Genomic DNA, 21,786 nt, shown 5'->3' with positions numbered 1-21,786 from the left:
TGTCTTTTTTGTTTAACTTTGACCCCAGAGTAGTAGACTCAACTTGTATGCTGATGCCAGAGAAACACAAATAAACCTACAGTAGTCAGCTGCAATGTCTCAAAACAGACCATGCCACAAGTGGGGACTTTCTGCTACTCATGTGATGTGACAACATGTTTTGCTTCTATCCAGCAAATATCTTGCAATGCGTTCCAGAACTAACTTCGAATAGTTCAGATAAAGTGAGACTGTCCATTAATTGTGAGGATGTAAGCATATAGTGTGACCAATGCTACATGCTATAGCTTGTTTGTGGACAATGAGGCCTTTTGTTTATAGTAGTAACACATTAGGATCGTTGTAAGTCGGGCAAGTCAGACGCAGTACAGTTAAGAGGACAGTATTAAGCTATGTAGGGTTGTAAGAGGGCGCTCTTAGGGAGTTGGCTGTTGTAGCTAATAGGTCAACTGGGAGGGGCGGGGCATGGGATGAAGGGGAGGATGAGTGAGAGATTTTAAGGGCTCTTTCATCGGGTGAGGGTTTGTCGGAAGGACCAAAAGGGGAGAACATGGAGACGAGGAGGGGAGATAAATGGAAGAAAAGGAGGGGTTAAATGGGACAAATCATGTGAGGAAAAACCTTTAAACTGAAATCATCTGAGTTCCCTGTGACCAACCAAAATCCCCCAACCAATAAATGAATTGTGCACAATAATGTTTTTAACAATCAGAGAATGTAATGTGAAGAAGTATCTAGTCGTTCAGATATAGATTCATGTCCCAGCATGCAAATTATCATTTTTCATTTTCTATAGTAAGTAGTTTACAAAACGAAATCTGCACACAATTTGACAGAGGACGCTGCCCTCAGTAGGAAAGTGATTTTTCAGATTTAGTTCACAGAGTTTGTTTGTATGGTTTGTTTGTTATGAACACAGTAGACAGGACCAGCATTTGCTTCTTTGTGAAATATGAATGAGGACCTTTTATAATATGCTCCCTATAGACTCTGATAAAAAGGCCAGCCTAAAGGCTCAGTTTGTTTCCTCGATGTGTAACATCCTCTTACAGCCCTATCAACATCTAAAGTGAGTAATAGGTTTATCATCTATCAGAGTTAAAGAGATGTATCAGATGTTATATAGACAGCACAGCTTGCACAATAAGTTCAAAGACATATATTGACATTTTGGAAAATGTGCTTGCTATGTTTCTTGCTGAGAATTACTTTGTTGAATATTGTTACAGGCAATACATTAATTATGAAGCTGCAGCCAGCTGCCGGTTAGCCTAGTTCAGCATTACGAATGAAAACAGGGGAAACAGCTGCCCCTAGCTAACAAAGTCAACCTACTTACACCTTTGACACTGACTAATATAAATAAACGTATCTTGTTTGTTTCATTTGAACAAACAGTGTACAAAAAGGGTATAAATTGCAAGTTGTGTAACTTCCTGTGGAGACAGCAATACATTACTGACACTCCCAATAAATGTTTTTTCCGCACACTCATTCACAAAAAAGCTGATTGTTATGCTTTACACAAACAAAATAATATGTCGGTGGGCTTTTTAAAACCTTTGGACAGAGCCAGACTGCTCCCTCCTTGTTTCCATGCTAAGCTAAGCTAACTGTTTTACACTTTTTTTTATCTGTCTGGCTTCACTCTCAGCAAGACAATTAAAAAACTAAATGTTTATTCCATTGAACTCGCAATCATTTTTTAGGCTTTCCCGACTATGCAGAAGGAACATATACCCAATCATTATATCCATTCATAAAATGTCTGTCATCGCAGCTTATAAAGAGGTATTCAGGCAGTATACACTTATACACTTTCAGTTTCAAAACTTAGTTGTTCTGTGACTTATTTTGACCTCAGCAGTGCTTTGAGCATGGTGCTTGATGAGTTCCCACCGAGCAGCTGGGTACACAACCATACCACCTGAGTTTCACACGGATGTCTTTGTTCGCTTGTTGGTTCGCCCTGGTGCCTCCCGGGCAGCCGCGACATCACAGGGTCCGCCATACATGAACACAGCCCATCACAAGGCCCCTGGGTATCCTGCAAAAGGAATGGGACAGAGCGCCGTTTCTGCGTGGGCACAGGTGTCGGTGCACAGGAATCCATGTGTGGATGTGTTCATGCTTGTGCTTAATTTCATGCTTTTTGTCCTCGCAGTTGCTTCACTTCTAGTGTGTAGGTTAAAGCACGAAAGCAAATCGCAAATGGCGTTTGAGTCCAAAGAGTGGATGCAGATTAAACATGAAATGTGATCAGAGCTGCCAACTGTCACGCCTGAAGCAGGAGATACAAGATGTTCTCGATCTCTCGCCGCTGCCTCACTCTTCTCCTCTCACTCCTTAAGAGGTCTCACGCTCGGAGAAAACGCAGCTGACAAAAGGAGGCTATCACGCATGAAGCCTGCTGACTGTGATGTCTGTGTTGGTTTCTTCTTCAAAGATGACAATACTATTGTCACGGAACCTGAAAGCACAGATTGATGGTCATTTAAGACGAGTTGAAGGATTTGGATACTCACTGTGGCCTGCAAAGAGGAATACACTTAGTATAGTGTAAGAGAGGATTACAATGTAACTTTCACATGTGTGTTGCCTTTCTTTAGCCACTCTTTTAGCACCATCATCAATCATCTCACTTTAAAATGTGTATGTGTGTGTGTGTTCCAGCCCTCCCACTGAAGCTGTGCCAGAGGCTCATCACAGCATCAGGGCATCTGTTTGAAACTGAAATAAAAGTCAAACCTATGAATAAAAGAGCCACATGAATAAAAACACAGCATGCAAATGACTTGCCAAGCAGGGATTGTCTGTGTGTGAGAGAGTGGAAGTGTTGCATTCACCCTGCATTTGTTCTCCATGCCATCATGGCTGAACCCTAGCTTGACTGAGATTGTATGCAAACACACACACACACACTCTTGCACCACACGCTTACACATGATGTCCATGCTCTCTGAGGTGTATGGTTCTCTCATGCATTAATCAACAGCAGTTTTGACACTTGGCTCCCGAATGAAGAGGAGACCAGTTTAACGGAGCCAAGCTGCTGGTTCTCTCCTTCCCTCCTCCAGCACTGCAAGCGCTGCCTAGGGTGACTTTATCAATTAGGGCTCTCTGGAAACAACAGCATCCTCCCTTTTTGCTTCTACCCTCCTGAATTTCCCCCCTCTATTTTCTCTCCCTTATTTATTCCTCCTTTCTGTACGATCCCTATCCTCCCTTCTCATTGTGCATCCTTGACTTGTGCTTTTCTGTTCATCCTCCTTGTACATTACACCCCACACTTTCTACCCACTTCCTTAACCGTTACTCCTCTCTTGTTTGTCCTTTGTTACTTCCTACCTTTTTCTCAAAGCAACACATAAAGAACAATTCTTCAACCCCTGTCTTTAGCCTATGATAACTGTCCTAATAAGTCATTTTAAAAGAAAACATATTCATAAGCTTAAAGAACTTTTGTGGGAAGTTGACAAATCATTGATTTAATTATAATTGACTGGGTCCAGGGGCGGACTGGCCATCGGGACGTTCGGGACGAATCCCGATGGGCCGGTACCGCTCGGATAAGTCACTAGCACCCCCCCCCACCCCCCCCCGTCGACAATGTCCCCGCGGTATTTACTTGCAAGTTATCCATTTACTGAGTCATTTTATTATTGACAAAAACATGCAAAATGAAAAACACAACTTGAGGTGATAAATCACTGTTCACAAGAGAACAAACTTGCACAGAGGCTTTTCATATACTGTACCTGTGAAGATGAGCAAATACACGTCTTCCTTGGCCCTCTATTTCATGTGTTAATAAATCCCAGATAGCCAATATCATCCTGTCTTGTATGTCAATGCTTAGAGGAAAATAATACTGATACCTTAACTGTCTACTTTTTGCGAACTGACTTAACAATGAGGTGTACATTTGTCCTAATCTACATTCATAGATCTGCTGTAGTCAGCAGACTGTGTTTTTGTTAATCTAAATCACATGTTATTGTAGTAATTGAGTGACTAAATGTTGTTGATCAAATCATCTTGAATGTTTTATCAGAATGAAATACAAGAGTTTGGATTAACAAGGACCTACTAAAGTCTCTCTGTCAGTCATTAATTAATGCAAGTTCATCTATTACATACAGTAACTGTGGGAATTGGCAGGTCAGCATCAGTCAGGAATGACTGTTTAGTTTTTTGCTATTTCCTGTCAGCCAGGCTCAGTCCTGCTGTGCTGTGCCTTGAGGCAGCTCAGGGCTGCAAAAAGAGAGCAGGAGGGAATACAACGTGGTCAGGGAAATGGAGAGTATTGGATGTTAAACCCAATGAGATGGACTGCTAATTTACTTTACTTATGAGCCTGGAGACATGAAGACAACTGCAGAACTCTGTGGGCAGCCCTGAGCAAGACAGGCAGGAAAAAAACGAACCAGGAAAAATCACAACACACTGTATCATACTTAGAGAGCATTTCCTAGAATCAGTATTGTTCACTTTTGACTCGAATCATGGAATTTGGACAGCATTGCTAAACTTTGTTGTGCCACAACAGCACGAAACATGTTTAACTGTGGGTAATACATATTTTATCTTTGTGGCCACATTTGACTCCCACAATTGATCCCTCACATATCAACCCTTTACATTATTCTTTGTGGAAGAGTGGTTGTCTACCGGACATGCTCCAAGCGCAGCGCTGAAGAACTGGCATAAAGCTTTGAAAGTAGTGTTTGCAAGAATGAGGCAATGCTAAGCAACTACACAGTTCAGCGGACGAGCTGTCGAGCTGTTCCCCTCTCTGTTCCCCTCTCTGTTCCCCTCTCTGTCTTTTAGATGTGTCCCTGAAGGGCTACCGTACATGTCACACTTATGAGTTTGAAGATGTTAGCAGTGGGTGGGATGCCTTGTGTGTGTCTGTGTTGGAGATCAAATGTGCATAATGTGAACGCTATATGTACAGTACATGTGTCTGTGCTTATTTGAGATTTTGTTAGTGTGTGTTTCTTGGTTGGTCGTGGGAGCTTACAGGCTCTGTGCTCATAGGTTCTCTAATCCAGTGTTTTGAAATGAGCCCTCCAGCTGTTGTGGGCTTGAGAGACTGCTGCCTTGGAGGAGGCTTAGAGACGATAAGATGCTCCTTCTATCTTCATTCCTCTAGGACCTCCTCTTTCATTCTTTCTTTCAGTTTTTCTCATTCTTTATTTTCTTCCTCCTTTCCTTAATCTTCTTCTGTCTTTATCCCCTCTCTAAATCTAGCACATTTAATATCTATGTGGCCATGAGAATGAACGCTTACACTGATCTCATGCTGCCAATACAATAGCCCATGCTGTTAGGGTCGTAACCCTTCGTGTGAACTTCCCCTTTTTTGCAGTAAATCCTCGATTAAGAGCATAGGTTGATTTTGCGCATGAAGTGAACATTGTGTACACAGAGGATAGAAGAAGATCAGACTAGAGGGGTGACCTAAAACCCTGTTATTCATTATATTATATATATATTGATGGCCTGAGTTTGTAGGCGTCATAAGCGGTAATGGGAGGCCATTAGCTGCATTGTGACGTACACACTTAGAGGACGTTACATTACTTAAAGTGGACCTATCATGCTATATTTGAATAATATAGTGTAGGACCATACCTATATAAGGCATATTTATACTTTTTTCTTTTCAAAATACCAAACAGATCATGCATTTTAGCCATGCCTCATTTCGCTCAATTTGCACTTTTTTTAGCTCTGCTCTGCAAGGGCAGATTCAGTGAGAACAGCACCATCTACAGGCCTGGCATATGTACTACAGCGTCTCCAGCGCTTTCGAACGGCAATGGCCGTGGCTGTCTCCTCCTGATTGGTGGAGTTGGCCCAATAGCCGTAGCGCCACCGTCCTGACGTCAGGACAGTGTTCAAATCTGGATCAGTTTTTATCAGATCCGTTGCAGCCCCTTTTTTAGAGATTTGGGTATGGAGGAAAATAGAGAGGGTTGTGTTTTCTGACACTTGGTGAGTTCCCTGGAACACCGGGGACACATATTCATGTATAAAAGACGTACAAAAGTGCATTTTGCATGATAGGTCCCCTTTAACGTACAATCATGTATTTAAGCAATTGAGTGAGGAGTTATACTTCTGTAAATCATACATATTGACATAGAAGTGGATTTTTTCGCCTTTTACGAAAATGGCTTGCATAATGTATGGCAATTCTTTTCATGAACATATCTCAAATGAACCATAACTGAGCGGAGCAGTTCAAGCACTGCCTATCTGCACTGTGCCAGCAGTGAGCCTGCCGGGTGTGTGGTGTCTGCCAGCAGAAGGAAAGCGTAGGAAGTCTGCAGGTTTCCGACGGACAGAGAGGGAGCAACAGGCAGTCTGTCAGCTAGAATATGATGCTGAAATTCAGAACCCAAATTAGGCATAAACGACACTTATGTCCTTACAATTCCTAGCACAATTTTGCAACTTCAAAATAAAACAGATAATCTGATTTATGGTGAGATTTATATTTTGTGGTCGGAAGTGATCATTGATTGCACTTGACATCTGGCTTGACTCCTACGTAACCACACATGAAGGCCTGTGGTTTCTAGTATTGGCTTATGGAAACATCATCATCTTACATTATCACTAACAAGGACGATTCTCAGGACATGATCAATTATCTGTAATCATATCAGTGCCATCCTCCTCCTTACCATGTTTAGATAAGATTACTTCCCATTGGGTTTTTTGGACATGGATACATGCTTGCGGGGGAAGTCTAACTTAATTTTGCCTGTAATGTCTTTAGCTGTTCCAGAAATAGGATGCTGCATGTACATATTTGTCTTTCTGGGTCTGTTGAGGCTGACAGCTAAGTGCAGATGAGAAAAACTCATCAGTTTCTTAGTTTGAGGACATATACCTTTGTTGCATGGAAAGAAAACGAGCTATCATGGTTGTTTAGTATGCTGTGTGCACAGGAAGCGGCAAATAATACCAGAAATAACCATTACTATTCCCACTTGTCATGTTCATTTAGTATGTATTGATACACACTGCGTTCCCATGGAATTAGCAAGAAGCAAGTTGTTTTAGGGAAATGAATAACTCAGGAGACAGCCTATCGTGTTTCCCCATTTAACGTTTACATATTTAATTTGATCCCTTCACAATGTGGTCTAGAGGTTTGTTTAGCTGATGAGAGTATTTTAAAGAAGAGTTTGGTTCAGAAATCATGTTTGTTTTGTTGTGAAGATGTAAAGGCGGTGGAAATGGAATTCAATGAGACTTACACATGACTTTTCCCTTTTAAAAATATTAAACCTTTGCGTGTACATGGGTATTTATACACATCACCATGTGTCTTACTTCTTTATCTTTGACCTATTAAATGCATTTTTTTTTCCCGATAACACTTGTTATAGAGGACTGAAATAGCCTTAAGAAGGACTGAATACTTTCTATTACAGTGAAAAGATATGATAGGAACGATTGTGTAAGATCCATCCAGTGGGAGTTGTTATGCTACATTTCGATCTCATTCTGTCTTCTTGTTTGACTTGTTTGCACGTTGGTGCTGTGTGTGCTTATCTATGCTGTATCAAGACACTGATCACCGCCTCCTTCCTCCTGCAGTGTGTGTGCGGGCGCTGGATGTGACGGTGGCCCAGAGCAGTATCCAGGTGGCCCGCGGCCAAGCAGCAGTCCTGCCCTGCTCGTTCACCACCAGCGCTGCCCTCAACAACCTCAACATCATCTGGATGGTTATACCACTGTCCAATGCCAACCAGCCAGAACAGGTAGAGTGTTTATCACCAGTGCACCCACTCACTCACAGTGACTCGGCATCATTGCATGCTTTAGAAGTTCCTCAAATCGATGTGCTTATGATTAACTGTGATCAGAGATTATTTTTGTAAGTAGAGGGGTAATGTTTAGTTACTTACTGAGATGTCTACTATCCTATTGAGATGCGTGTAACTTGTGTTCTAATGCAATGTTACTGCATACGCATCATGTGGATGTCCGTGCTGCTTCCCAACACCAACCATAAAGTCAAAGCAGGTACACAAGACTTGATCTATACTAAGGTGTGCTCAGATACAGCGCAAAGAGAATTAAATCATCTTGAGAATCGAGAAATTTGAACAATGCATCCACAGAGAGAGAGACTCTCTTAAGCTTAAGGGACATCCAGCGCAGTTACATGGCTGATCATCATAGTTCACTATGATGATCACGGTACTGCACATGTATGTGCAGTGACACATGTGTCTCAAGAAACAGACTGCATAATTGCTACATTTCAGTCCATTTTGCACCCAACACAAATACACCAAATTTCTCTTTCCAGTGCACCTGAACGCACCTTTAGGGTCTTAGTTATAGATATTAGATGACTGTATTAGCTAGTATTATAGATATAGTAGTAGTTAGCTTAAGGTATAGCCATAGTTTAGTTCACTTTCTCAATGTAGCCTGCAGGACAGCATTGTCATGTAGCACTTCTCTACCTTTCCCTCGACAGTGATGCACATTTAACTGTTATCAATTTGTTGAGAACATTGGCAATGGTTTAATTGGCACACACAAACATTGCATGATTTAGAATTTAGTTGAACATTGTGTCCAACTGGTTTCTTACCATTGTCCCTTCCTGGCCTACTACTCTTATTTTCTTTCTGTTCTTTTTTCTTCTTCTCACCTTCCCTTCCTTTGTCTCTGTCTCTTTCACTGTTCCTCCCCCCTTGCGGGACTTCTGTGATTCCATTTGAGTTGTTTAACATGCAGCTGCAGGCCGTACAAGCTCACCTGCCTCCCTTTACTTTGAACCCTGGCGCTGGTCGGCCGTCCAAATAATACAATCATCTTCTGCACTAATTAACCCACGCCCACGACAGGCTCTATATCGCAGCTGTTCTCACCACACACACAAACACCGACTCACACACACACACACACACAAACTGGCATTTGACAGACTGCTGATCCAAATGCACTGCAGATCCACATACAGACATGCAGAGCTTCATTATATTTACTGGCTTCACACATACATGCATTCATGATGCTCAATAGAAGTGTGAAAACTCCCATCAATGTTTCCATACATCCATAAATGCACACATACGAGTTAATGAAATGAGCACACCTGTGGGTAGGGGCGTATGCCATTGAAAACAACAGAAACACATAGGCAGTTACTCGTGGATGAATGCATGTGACTTTTAGATGCTAGGCGAAGAAATCGGATACATGTAAAAGCCTGCATAACAATCATAATGTTCTCACGCCATACCCTCACACGTGTTATATAGTGTCCATGTTAATGTGCGTATACCTACGAACAATGGGTAAAAGCACAGTGATGCACACATGGTCTTGAAGCGTGCAGTGTCACAAATTGAACATTAAATACAATATGCATACAGTGACGTACAGAAGTAACAGAAGAAGAAGTGTTAGCTATAATTTAGCAATCAGGTTATGCATGTGAATTTGGTGAGTGATGAAATGCGTGCGGCGACAGTACAAGTACAAGGTCATTTTCGATGAAGAGAATGTCACAACTGATTACAATTGATGCTAAAAGCCATTAAGAATTACTGAACACAATTCTGTACACTTCCACACCCCCACAACCCGCGTAAGCACTTTGGCGAGTGCACTTGATCCACTCAGATCCCCCTGTGCTCACATTTGACTACCTAGTTCAGATAACAAGAGGCAATGCAACTTATTTAGCACTCTTGAGAGGGAAACAGTACCGGCTTGTCAGACTTTGCAAACTTTAGCCGTTTGTTAAAGCCCAGATTATTCCAGTATTTGCTCGATGCTTTGGTTCGCCAAGTTGTTAAAGACTTCACCTTGTGGTTTACAGGCTTAATCTTAATTAGACTGTAAAAGTTAATGAATCAAGTGTGAGCTTTATTTGTTGTGGAGAACGAGTGCCAACGTTGTGCATCGCAGTCTGAGGAAGCATTACAGATGATTTAAATGTGGACAGTTTGCATTTCCCCTCAGCTCAATGGAATTTTATTGCATCTTCTGTGTTTTTGGTTTTCTGTAGCAGAACTTTTGGCTGCAGCAGGCAGTTATGTAGGTGAAAAAGCTCTGATAATCCTGAAATACACTTCATCCCCGCCAAACTCAGCAGACACACACAGTTAGAGACCAGCTGGTCAGCATATAGGAGCATTCAACTGCTAAGAGCTAGGTATTTCCCTCATGAGTTGGTGGGATATTGGACTAAAATTCACAAGGTGACGACAAATACAGTAACTAACAGATGCTTATGTTTCTTTTTTAATTCTTTCTAAATATTAGATGTGTTGTGGTTTTAGTCCTTTTGTTTCACTCTGAGTAGCTGACAAGATAAGGTCCATATTACAACATGTAGCCATGCAGCTCAGAGGAGTGTTTGTTTGTGTGTATGTATGTTGTTTTCTGCGTAACTAATCTGTGTATCATGCTGTTGATGTGATCAATCCTCCTGACCTCTTTCCTCTTGGTTGCTAGGTGTGTGATAATCCTTGAACACACACACACACACACGCACACACGCACACGCACACACACACACACACACACACACACACACACACACACACACACACACACATACATTAGACAATGGTTTTATTCAGTTATTTATCCTCTGTAAAATGCTGGATATATTTTATTCATGCTCGATTAAAGCTCCAGGTTTTTTTCTCCTCTTCAACTCTTGTAAAATTAATTCCTAAAACTGATAATGTATCAAAATTGTTGATACAACACATACAACACATTTATTCAATTAGCTGAGTCTGGCATTTCAATAGTGTCAGCTTTGCCTGAAATCGGTTTAAATCCAATTTCTACTCTCTCTTTTTACCTACTCTAGCTGAAAGGAGAAGTTTTATCGATAAAATACATTTGATATGCCGTTGCATCTCTTCTCAATTATTTTGAGTCTGGAAAAAATGATTTTAAATATGTTTTCAATTCCTGTAAAGGTTGCCATGTTGATTTTTCTAAAACAATTGCACTTATGGTGAAATGAGGCTCTGTTGAAATTGAGGTCATAGAGAGTCTGTGGTACACAAAATCATCTCAATCTGTAATTGAAAACATCTGTCACGTATTTTAGCTGATCATACTCTGATCCTTATCTGAACCTAACAATCCACCAGAGGATAGCTCAAATAGATGCTGCTTTCACAAACCCTCATCATTGCCTCCCCTAACTTTTCCTAAACAATTTTTGCAGGACACGTCAAAGAAAATGAACAAGGGCCTATTTCATACAAAGCCATCAGAGACATGTTGTTTGTCTGAGGCTGTAACTCCTCCCTGAGGAGAGGTTATATTACAACTCATACACTTAGCTTCGACACACACTCTCATACACATTAATGTGATACCTTTTATCGATCTGCACGGAGGAAGTTCTTTTTTTATTTGCTTGCCTACTTCCAGGGACATCAGTATGCAGAGTCAGCAACCGTCATTTTCACCAATAGGGTTTAAAGTGTCTTTCTTAAAGGTCACTTGAGCATAATAATTCTTGCTGATATTAGGACTTGAACCCTTGCCTTTAGTTGAAGGACACATATCATTAACCCTGCCTGATCCCTACTGCATCAAGGTCACAGTCACAACCTTGGACATTGCATACCCTAATCTCAAAGACCAAATATGACCAGTCCTCCGTTGACTGAACCAGTGAAGTAGACTCCTATTTGAGACCAAAATCTACTGCAAATGTACAGTACATCAGTTTATCTTCTGTTACTTTCTGGGATTGCTTCTGGGAATCATTTCTATCCATCACCGGTCCATTTTGTATTGTAGCACTGTGACCGCATGGTTACGACAATATAGAAACTCGTTCCTTTTTTAGGACATGTACCTTATACACAAATGTCCTTTTTATTATGTTCTCAGATTTTGTTATGCAGTTCCTTCTCACCTCTACCTATGTTTACGTTGCACATTAACATCCTAAATAAACATATCCCATTCTTGTTTACTAGTACAAATGGATACATTATGGATTATGGACCACTGGTGTGTGGATGATATGGATACATCTTATTGTTGTATTTTACTCTTATTGCTTTATTTTGTATTCATAGCAACATTTAATTTCCCCACCTATTCTCCCCCCTGCTGTCTGAGGAGATGGAATATCTCTATTTCCTCTCTTCCCTGAGGGTTCTTCAATGTTTTTACTTGTTATTGATTAAAACGTTTATTATCCTTGGTAACTGTTGAGATATGATGTTGGGCTGAATAAACTTGAGCTTACTTGACCTACCCAACAAAGAGAGTTGTTGTAGCGTACTTGAATGCACCACAAAGAAAGCACAGCAACTGGCTGATGATGGTGCTCACTGACTGTACTGTGTGCTTGGGAAAATGGCATGGGTAAAGTACATTTTACGTAGTGTATGGGCTAAATCATTCAAAGCCAACAGTTTGAAGAGATGGGGAAATGGATCTGGGCCCATATTGTTTCACAACATGTCTCAGAGGATATAAAGGGATAACAGTAGCAGCTTACAGTCAGTACATTGACGGGAGGCTATCGGGGTTTAGAGGTTTATTCAGGCTTTATTGAGATGGTGGCAGTGTCCCTCATGTCTGGGGCCAACAGGGTCCTTGTGGTCAGCCATAAGTAGGCTATGGTTATGAGACTGACACCGTGACGGAGAATATATGAAGGTTGCCCTGTGTGCATCCAGTTGTGGCTCACACTTACAGGCTAGATTGTAGCATAGTTAGTGCGAGGGAATGCTTGCAGTGCCTGTGTGTGTGAAGGGATTTAGGAGCGAAAGGATGTAGCAGAGGTTTACCACTGGGCCAGCAGCGGGGCGTCCAGCTAGTCCAGCTAGAGTTCTTAGGGCCAGCCGCCATCTGAGTGCCAGCCATGACCTCTTTTTATCCCAGCGCACAGCTACAAAGCCAACCAGGCCATGCAAAATGATGATGTGATTTATATACACATAGATATGGACAGAGACAAGAAAATAGGTGGAATGTATCATGTTTTAAGGTGGAAAAACACAGTAAAAGGGTTTTGAGATACAGTATTGTTACCTTAATATATTCATTGTTGTCAAAAATAAAACCCACAGGATTCATAAAAATATGATAGCTAAATTATGAGTAAGATGCAATCACAATTTTGTGCCTGCGTTAATTCAGCATTCACTCATGAACAGGATTGATCGGATCACTTTCACCGAGCAAGCAGATTATATAGTTAGGTCATCAGGAGTGTAGAGCCAGGTCATACAGGTGCCGTCTGTTAGAGAGTGAAACAGAGAGGTGGGCAGAGACAGACAGACTGAAAATGGAAAAAATATCATAGATTAGACTGGGAAAAAGTGGACAGACAAAACATATGTGAGACCACATGGTTATTAGAGTGTGGCAGAACAATTACACACCGGCACACACAACTCAAAACTGATACACTCCCCATGAGTATATGAATATACAATGAAACACACACTCACACACCCACACACACACACACACACACACACACACACACACACACACACACACACACATACACACACACACACACGCACACAGAGAAGATGCAGTTGCAGGCTCTCATCACAGCTGAGGAGCTGCCTATTCATCTGCACATAAGAGGACAAAGCGAGCGTACTGCACTCAGGAAATTGCAGCCGCACAATTTACAACCGTTAAACAGCGGTGGAGGACAGCGACACATACACACTCTTGCAATTTTAGAACTATCACACACACACACACACACACACACACACACACACCACACACACACACACCCACACCCACACACACACACCCACCCACACACACCCACCCACCCACCACACCCACACACCCACACACACACCACAACACACACACACACACACACACACACACACACACACCACACACACCCACACACACACACACACACACACACACTACACACACACACACACACCACACACACACACACACACACACACACACACACATACACCCACACACACCCACACCCACACACACACACACACACACACACACCCACACACACACACACACACACCACACCCACACACACACCCCCCCCCCACACACACACACACACACACACACACACACACACACACACACACACACACACCACACACACACACACACACACACACACACACACACACACACACACAGACACACACTGGTGCCGGTTGTTTCCCTGCTTGGTTCTTTGAACAGTTCAATGAGGGCTCTTTTCACCAAAGTGAATAGCCGCTCTGATTCCCCTCCATGCTTTGTGTGTACGTGTGTGTGCGTGTCCGTGTGTGACTTAGTGCGCGTGTGTGAGTGCCAGACTTGTGTGCACATACCATGTGTTTGCGTGGGTCCTCTTCATCTTTTGTGTGAGCCCAGCTGAGGGGTGAGAGCTTATTTGCATGTGGCTCGGCCTCACAACCAAACTGTTCAGACCACGTCTAAAGGCCTGAGAAAAGCTTTTGAACAAATTAATCCTTAGTTGCTGTAGACCTGACAAGCTTACCTCACCCATACAAGTGTTTTTATTACTGTGAAGGTCAAAGTTATGTTTTAATTACTTGCAGGTTGTCATACATTGTGCACAAACCTTTCTGTATTGCTACTTCTGCATTCATCTGATTGCAGTTGATATGTTTCCAAGTTGAAATGTTTTCAATTATGCATACCATTTAGTGGATGCTTTTATCTGAGCTTTATGGTACCATAAAAGCATATTTTTAGTATGCACTTCTTACTCTGACATTTACTCGGTGAGCTAGAGACAACCACTTACAAATAAAAGGTTTTTCTCCGTGTCTGTCTGTCTGTTTGTTTGTTTGTACCTTAAGAGCAAAGTCTGTTTGCTCCTTAACTTTCTCTGTCCGTTGTTCAGCCTCATAGTGGAACTTGGGCTCCCTCTAGTGAAAGACATCTGTAACAGGCCACTACAGTAAATGTTCAAGATGCACATTCATAAAGTTGACTGAAAATGACCAAATGCATTGAGTTGGGTATTATTCTCTACATTTCTTTTGACTACAGGAGCAGATTATGTTGTCTTTTGTTATTCGTAATAAACATCTCTGAATTGCTATTTCATAATATTTGTTTCTCTGTTCTCTTCCCCCTCATTTCTCGCTGAACTCATGTCACCAATGTCACTTTCTGCCTTCCAACCCTTACCATTTACTTTTCTATTTTACCAACTCCATCATTTTCCATTACTTTCTCTGTCCCTCTTCCATCCCCTCCCATGACATCTCAATCCAGGTGATCATTTACCAGGGCGGCCAGGTGTTCAGCCTCGCCAACCACCTCATTGGGCGTGTGGGCTTCTCGGCCACCATGCCAAGTACAAGTGCCTCGATCTTCATCAACAACACCCAGCTGTCGGACACTGGGACCTACCAGTGCCTGGTCAACAACCTCCCAGACAGAGGGGGGCGCAACATCGGCGTCATTGGGCTCACTGTTTTGGGTAACTTGCTTACATACTTTTTCTTTATTAAATGTGAGAAAAAGACAAAAAAGTCTCTAATTTCAGATATAATCAGGTTTAAAGATGTATCTATTTCAACAAAATGTCATAACGTGTTGGTCACTGCATTGACTGAGACCATGAAGAGAATAATTAACATTTTGTATGTCAGGTTTATGAGAACTAATGCTATTAAGTATTTTATTGGCTTGGTTTTTAACATGAAAGCTTGTTTTGCCAAAGGTACAGCTCTTCAATTTGTAAGCAACCAAGCATGCAAGCACTCTTGAATTGATGATTCTTCAGCTCTTGAATATATCATTTTGAATATTCGACAGTCAGGAAAACATTATATTTGCTTTGCAAAGTGGTTAACACAACGCCACCCACTGTCTCCATCTGCCAGTGCCACCCTCGGTGCCAGCATGTCGTATCCAGGGCACTCTGGATGTAGGCAATGACATCATGCTGATGTGCAGCTCCGAGGAAGGTATTCCCACGCCGTCCTACTCCTGGGAGAAGCTGGACGCGCTGCCCAAGCTGCCGCACAACGCCATGCAAGGTATTACAAACAGGCTGGTCGTCGGAGTTCCCTTTTGCCCCACCTTTGCTGGTAAATCTCACACACATAGCGTGGCTCAGCCTCAGCCACAATCCCACCATCACCGCCACCTGTCATGTGCCAGGCCCGAACCCACTGATCCTGCTGAGGGGTGATGATGGATGGAGTGATTCAAACCATGTGAATTTGTGAATGAGTGTGTCAGGAGTGTGTTTGTGCAATTAACCCGGATAATCTGTGATGTTTTGCCAGATTCTCTCATGCTGAATAGCAACTCTCTCTTTCTGAGTTGGGTTTGGTTCAGCATCAGAGAGCACTGGTGTAGTCGACTCTCCTTTCTTTTCCAGCCAAATGATCTTCATCATCAGTCACTGTCTTTGTCTATGTACTACTGGTTAATAGAAGTCAAATACAAACTGTAACATTATTTGCAAATAGCAGATTATATAGCAGAAGTCCATCTTTTCTTTCTTGTACAACTATTGTGGACAAGCATTGGAAATGACTAAATAAATAAATAAAAGTGTCTTAAACTGTATATATTAACTAAAGGTACATAATACATATCTACCATTAGAGATACCTTTTTTCAAGATACTTACATTTAAACTATATGAGGAAATTAATATCAAATTTGCATTTTAAAACTTAAAACTATCTTATATCCTCTAATTTATTCTGCCTACCTCACTGATTTGTTTTGAGTTTTGATTCTGTCTTCTTCTGGTGTTTGAATTTAGACTTTTATTGAAATGAGATCCTACATTTGTCAGTTGTACTCTTTCTCTGTGTGTTCAGTTTGACACAGACAGATGTACTGCTATTTTGTACAGAACAGATGAACCAGTAGTGTGAGGCTACTTCTGTACTTTGGACTTTACCCATTTATCAATTGTAAAAGAAAGGAACCAGCAGCTTTCCTTTTAAATGAAGGCAGTTTACTTCAATTGCAAACCTCATATTTAGGATATATAGCACCATCTATTGGTAGATAGTAGAAGTGGTTAAATTGAATGTATTGTCATAGTCTTTTAAACTATTATTTAGTCATTCCAAATGAACTTTAATGTTGATTTGCATTCCTTATGTTTAGTTTTTCTTTAATAATCATTGGGTTTATTTGTATGCTTTGGAACTTTGCTATAAATTTTTGATTAAGTCACTTTTATTACTATGTCTGTGTGTGTGTCCATCAGACCAGATGCAGGGCTCTGTAACACTGAGAAACATCAGCACCAGCACCTCAGGACTCTACCAGTGTACATCCAGCAATGCTATTGGCAAGAGCACGTGTCTGCTCAACCTGCAGGTCATCGCGCGTAAGTAAACACGCTCAAACACACTGCTCCTTAACTGTTCCATGTGACACTGTTACGCTCATGACACTTTGACACGTTTGTTAAGGGATACACATTTATAGCTGGAAAAAAACCTTGTCTCACTCAAACTCTGACACAAGCGACTTTAGAAATATTTTCCTTGAGTGACACCTGTCAGACAGAGAGACACACAAGCAACCAACACATCAACCAAACAAAGGACAGCAGAGCATCTTGCAGACAGAGAGTCGGTTTTCGGGTCACATGGGGTCAAACAGTTTTGATGGCTTGACAGAAAGCTGTAGCATGGTCACACAGTCGTTGTTGTTGTTTTTTTATCTGACAGTGTGTGACAGGAGGCTCAGTGTCACAGACATAAAGGCAGATAGACAGCAGAGTGCCGAGTCTATCTGTCAGAGACTACAGTGGAATGAGTCATGCCAACATGGTGCAGATGTAAATGCTCAGGAAGAATATATGTTACTCAAAACGCTTCGGTGCCATTGCTGTTTCCACTTTACGTTCAAAAATATTGAATAACATGCAAATAAGCACTGCATTTCTGAGTGTATGTTCTTTCTTTTCCACAGAAAGGATAGACACTGTTTTTAGAGAGAAGGAAACAGCTCCTCTTTTGATTGTCTTACAAAATCAACCAATTATATTTACGTCCTCACAACAGCGCAAATTACTTACTGTATTTTCAGTTTCCTACAACCCATCGAGCTCTTGTTTTTGGTAGGGCTTATCCTGGGTGACTTATAATTGAACTTACTGTCAAGTTTTTGGAAAACATTGGTCAAACCTGTTTCTCTGTTTCTCCCACAGCCCAGCCTCAGAGTGTTGGCCTGATAGCGGGCACCATCGCTACAGGAGTGCTAGCTCTCATCATCTGTGGCCTGTTAGTGGCGGTCACGCTTTTCTACTGGAAGAATAAGAACAAATATGACGAGGAGGAGATCCCAAATGAGATCAGGTTTGTCTTTTATTTGTGGCTTCGGTCTTTTGAAAGTCTTTTGAAGTCTCCCTGTTGGTAAAGAACAGTATTAATAGATGCATTTGATACAGTGTCTCAAACAGGGATTGATAACTTGCATATGTATTCTAGATTGTTGGGGCTTATTTTGTGGCCCCTCTGATGTTGTAAAAGGCGATAAGATGCAGCTGCAGCTTTGTGTTTCCTACTGTAAAGCGATTTGTGTCAGCCCATGCAATCACACAGATTATAGTTAAACATAAAAAAAACACCCAGACCAGTTAATTGGATTCATAGTTTGGAGAATTCAGTTTAATTTTTATCTTCTGACAGCCAACGTTTCCATCATCCCAGGCTAATTTGTCTGTTCAAACAGTGTGTGAAGCTCTGTCGGTTGTTTAAATGGTCTGCAATTGTAGATATCTGAGGCTTTGGCTGATTGGGATAACATCTGCCTCATTTTGGGCTCAACTGCAATCATGCGCAATTCCATCCTGACGGCTCTTATTGCCCCCACTAATGGCAAATCACAATGAATATCTTTAATCTCTGCCTAAATTATCTGGAGACGTCTTATCTACCAAAAAGTACTCTCTTTAGAAAACCCATTCGTATTAGCATAGATTATATAAACTGTAACTTAAAAGCAGTGTTTTGATAACTCAATTTAAATACATTCACTGTATATTTAAATGATTCATATCGTTAATGCATAGATTTAAAGATTGTCATATTATGATGAAATAAAGAGAACAGCACTTGTTTTATTCTGTGTTGGACTAATTGTTATATGTAGACTTAAAGTTTATAAGCCATGTGTGCCACACACATTAGGTGTATCACTGTATATTTTAAGAGTCCAGAAAGATCCCAAGGCAATAATAAATAAATAAGTGAAATTGAGATTCTCAGTTTATTGAACTCTTGACTACATAGTGGAGCATTTTTTATTTTGAATGCACCAAAGCAGGATTTGTGTTAATATTTAAATATGAACTAATTAGCTATCTTAATGCTATCACTTCTAATATCACTGATATCTTCACAACCCCTACTTATATCTTCTTAACAGAGAAGATGACCTTCCTCCCAAGAGGTCATCATCAGCGAAGGCTTTCCATGCAGACGCCTCCTCCTCAGAGAACGACACGCTGACGTCCACCAACACCTACAACAGCCGCTACTGGCACAACCCCAAACCCAACTACGACACCAACTCCTACACACGCTACAACGGAGACACTCGCCAGACCTTCTCCACCGCGGCTCACGGTGCACATGCACACGGTCAGGCCCAGAACGCAGGACACAGCCACAGTACAGTGGTCACAGCACCAGGCTCAGCTCCACTGTCCCGCCATGCACAACCCAACACGGCAACATCGTTTGCCAATGGCAGCCATACGCTCCCCCCACCAAAAACTCTGGTGGTCACCACAAACTCTGCCCCATCCCCTACCGCCATGGTGCGCAGCAACGGCTCTGTGAGTCTAAAACCGGTGGTGATGTCCGCACACGGGCAGCACACACACTCCTACGCAGTGAGCCAGGCCACCCTGGAGCGGATGGGGGCGGTGCCTGTCATGGTGCCCGCCCAGAACAGAGCAGGCTCGCTGGTGTAACATCTTAGCTTAACTGCTTTGAAAACAAGACTAAATGAGCATTTGGTTTGTGAGATTTTACATCCACTGATGAACAACATACAGAATATGGGCTAAAGCAGCCCGCTGCCCTTTACAATGTTGTCTTTTCTGTATGTCTGGACATCTGTTTCTCAAACCAAGCTGGGATTTTACAATCCAGAGTTCAGTTAATGCCAATTCTTTGTTGAACGGGACGCTTTCTTTTGTAGTAAAGCACTACATGGGATCTGATCACCCCGTCATTTAATGGATTTTATCGGCAGGTGTGGCGGGAACTCTTTTTCAACCACTTGGATTATTTCACAAAGCTGGAGTGGAATTTCCTGCAGAACTTGGATTCCCAGATCCTTTTCAGGGTTGGATCATTGGGATGATTATGTTTTCGTTTAGACTCAAAGCAACACAAGGCATTTTCATCTCAGTGTGTCCATACTGCATGGTCAGACAGAAGCGAGCTCGGATTCCCACTTAATGCATGTGTCTCTTGTTTCGGGATAAACAATGAAGTCTATATTATTTCTAATCATTTCTTTTGACAATTTCGATTGAGAGAAATAGTTGTGATGATGGGGATTGCTGTATGCATTGAACGTGAATGTTTTCAAATCTGTCGGGAAAAACCGAAAGGATAAAAGTATAACAATTAAATAATGTCGGGGAGAATGGCCTTAGAAGCTTAGGGAGATGGGTTTTATTGGGTGCAATACATACACAATTCATTGAATGCAAACATTTTAATTACATTTACGCACTTTTCAGAACAACTTTATATCAAAACTTCTGTCTTATGAACAATAACTCAGTCTTACTAATGCTATGCTTTAAACCATACAACATATATCAAAACTTACATGCACATACAACATGCTGGTGATGTTTGAAGATGGCACACACACTGGATGTGTACAACGGAAAGCTACTGTCCCCCTGATCTAACATCAAACCTGCAGATGGATAATTGTCATAGTCTGTGTTCATTCTCACTGTTGTCCTAAACTGGTTCATGTCACATCAGTGCTGCTTGGAGAAGATTACAGGATGTCTTACTTCATAAATGCTTTATAAAGAGACAGATATATATATTTAAAGGTGATTTCCCCCCCCCCCCCCCCCCCCTCTTGACAAAGGCTAACACTTTTTGTTTTCTACTGTACATATTGTAACTACAACAGTAGGCTAGATTGTGAATCAAAGAAAAATACATTCATGTCTGACTTATACATTTACATCTGCAACTCATGTGTCTTAATTTTGAAATAATTGTTTTTTGTTAAATTAGGCAGCAATTGGGATTTCATGATAAGTGTTATGGTTGCAATGAAGGGATGTTTTTTTTTATCATTTTTTTTAACGAGGTATTGCCATTTCATTACAAGACCCGAGTTGAATACACGTTGGCCATACATTTTGCTATACATAGTAGACACCTATGCTGTATATGGTAGAAAGTAGCACTGTGTTTTTGACCTGCTGTTTTTATTTTAACCAAAACTCAACCAACTGTTACAGTGTTCCCAAATTCTTAATCCTAATTCTTATTGTGCATTACCTTAATGCACAATACTCGCTTTGAGCTATGATGCAGTAGTGATACAGCAATTATTTGTTTGTACATGCAGTATTGGAAAGTGTGTTTTATTCTTCAAAGCAATTCCTCTTTGCGTCTTTTATTAATTAAATGTGCTGTATTGACATTTACATTTATATTGAGACAACACAAGGTGCTAATATAACTTACGAAAGTGCTCCAGCTTAAACAAATATAATCCCTTAATTAATGGTGGAGACATTTTTCTTTT

General features: G+C 41.3%; 1 protein-coding gene across 1 annotated transcript in view; it reads left to right on the top strand.

Moving 5' to 3' along the window:
• igsf11 (immunoglobulin superfamily member 11) overlaps positions 1-21,073 on the top strand; it is an 88,519-nt gene extending 67,446 nt beyond the window's left edge. Inside the window, exons 3-8 of the mRNA XM_034114436.1 lie at positions 7,618-7,781; positions 15,280-15,487; positions 15,894-16,049; positions 17,246-17,368; positions 18,197-18,344; positions 19,417-21,073. Of these exons, the coding sequence (XP_033970327.1) occupies positions 7,618-7,781; positions 15,280-15,487; positions 15,894-16,049; positions 17,246-17,368; positions 18,197-18,344; positions 19,417-19,966 (1,349 nt within the window). The 3' untranslated portion in view covers positions 19,967-21,073. The remainder of the gene's footprint in view (positions 1-7,617; positions 7,782-15,279; positions 15,488-15,893; positions 16,050-17,245; positions 17,369-18,196; positions 18,345-19,416) is intronic.
• The last annotated feature ends 713 nt before the right edge of the window (positions 21,074-21,786 follow it).

This window comes from Trematomus bernacchii, unplaced genomic scaffold (assembly GCF_902827165.1).
Source record: "Trematomus bernacchii unplaced genomic scaffold, fTreBer1.1, whole genome shotgun sequence".
In the NCBI taxonomy this organism is placed as follows: domain Eukaryota; kingdom Metazoa; phylum Chordata; class Actinopteri; order Perciformes; family Nototheniidae; genus Trematomus; species Trematomus bernacchii.
The sequence above is the reverse complement of the archived record's forward strand: the minus strand, read 5'-3'. Positions and strand labels throughout refer to the sequence as shown.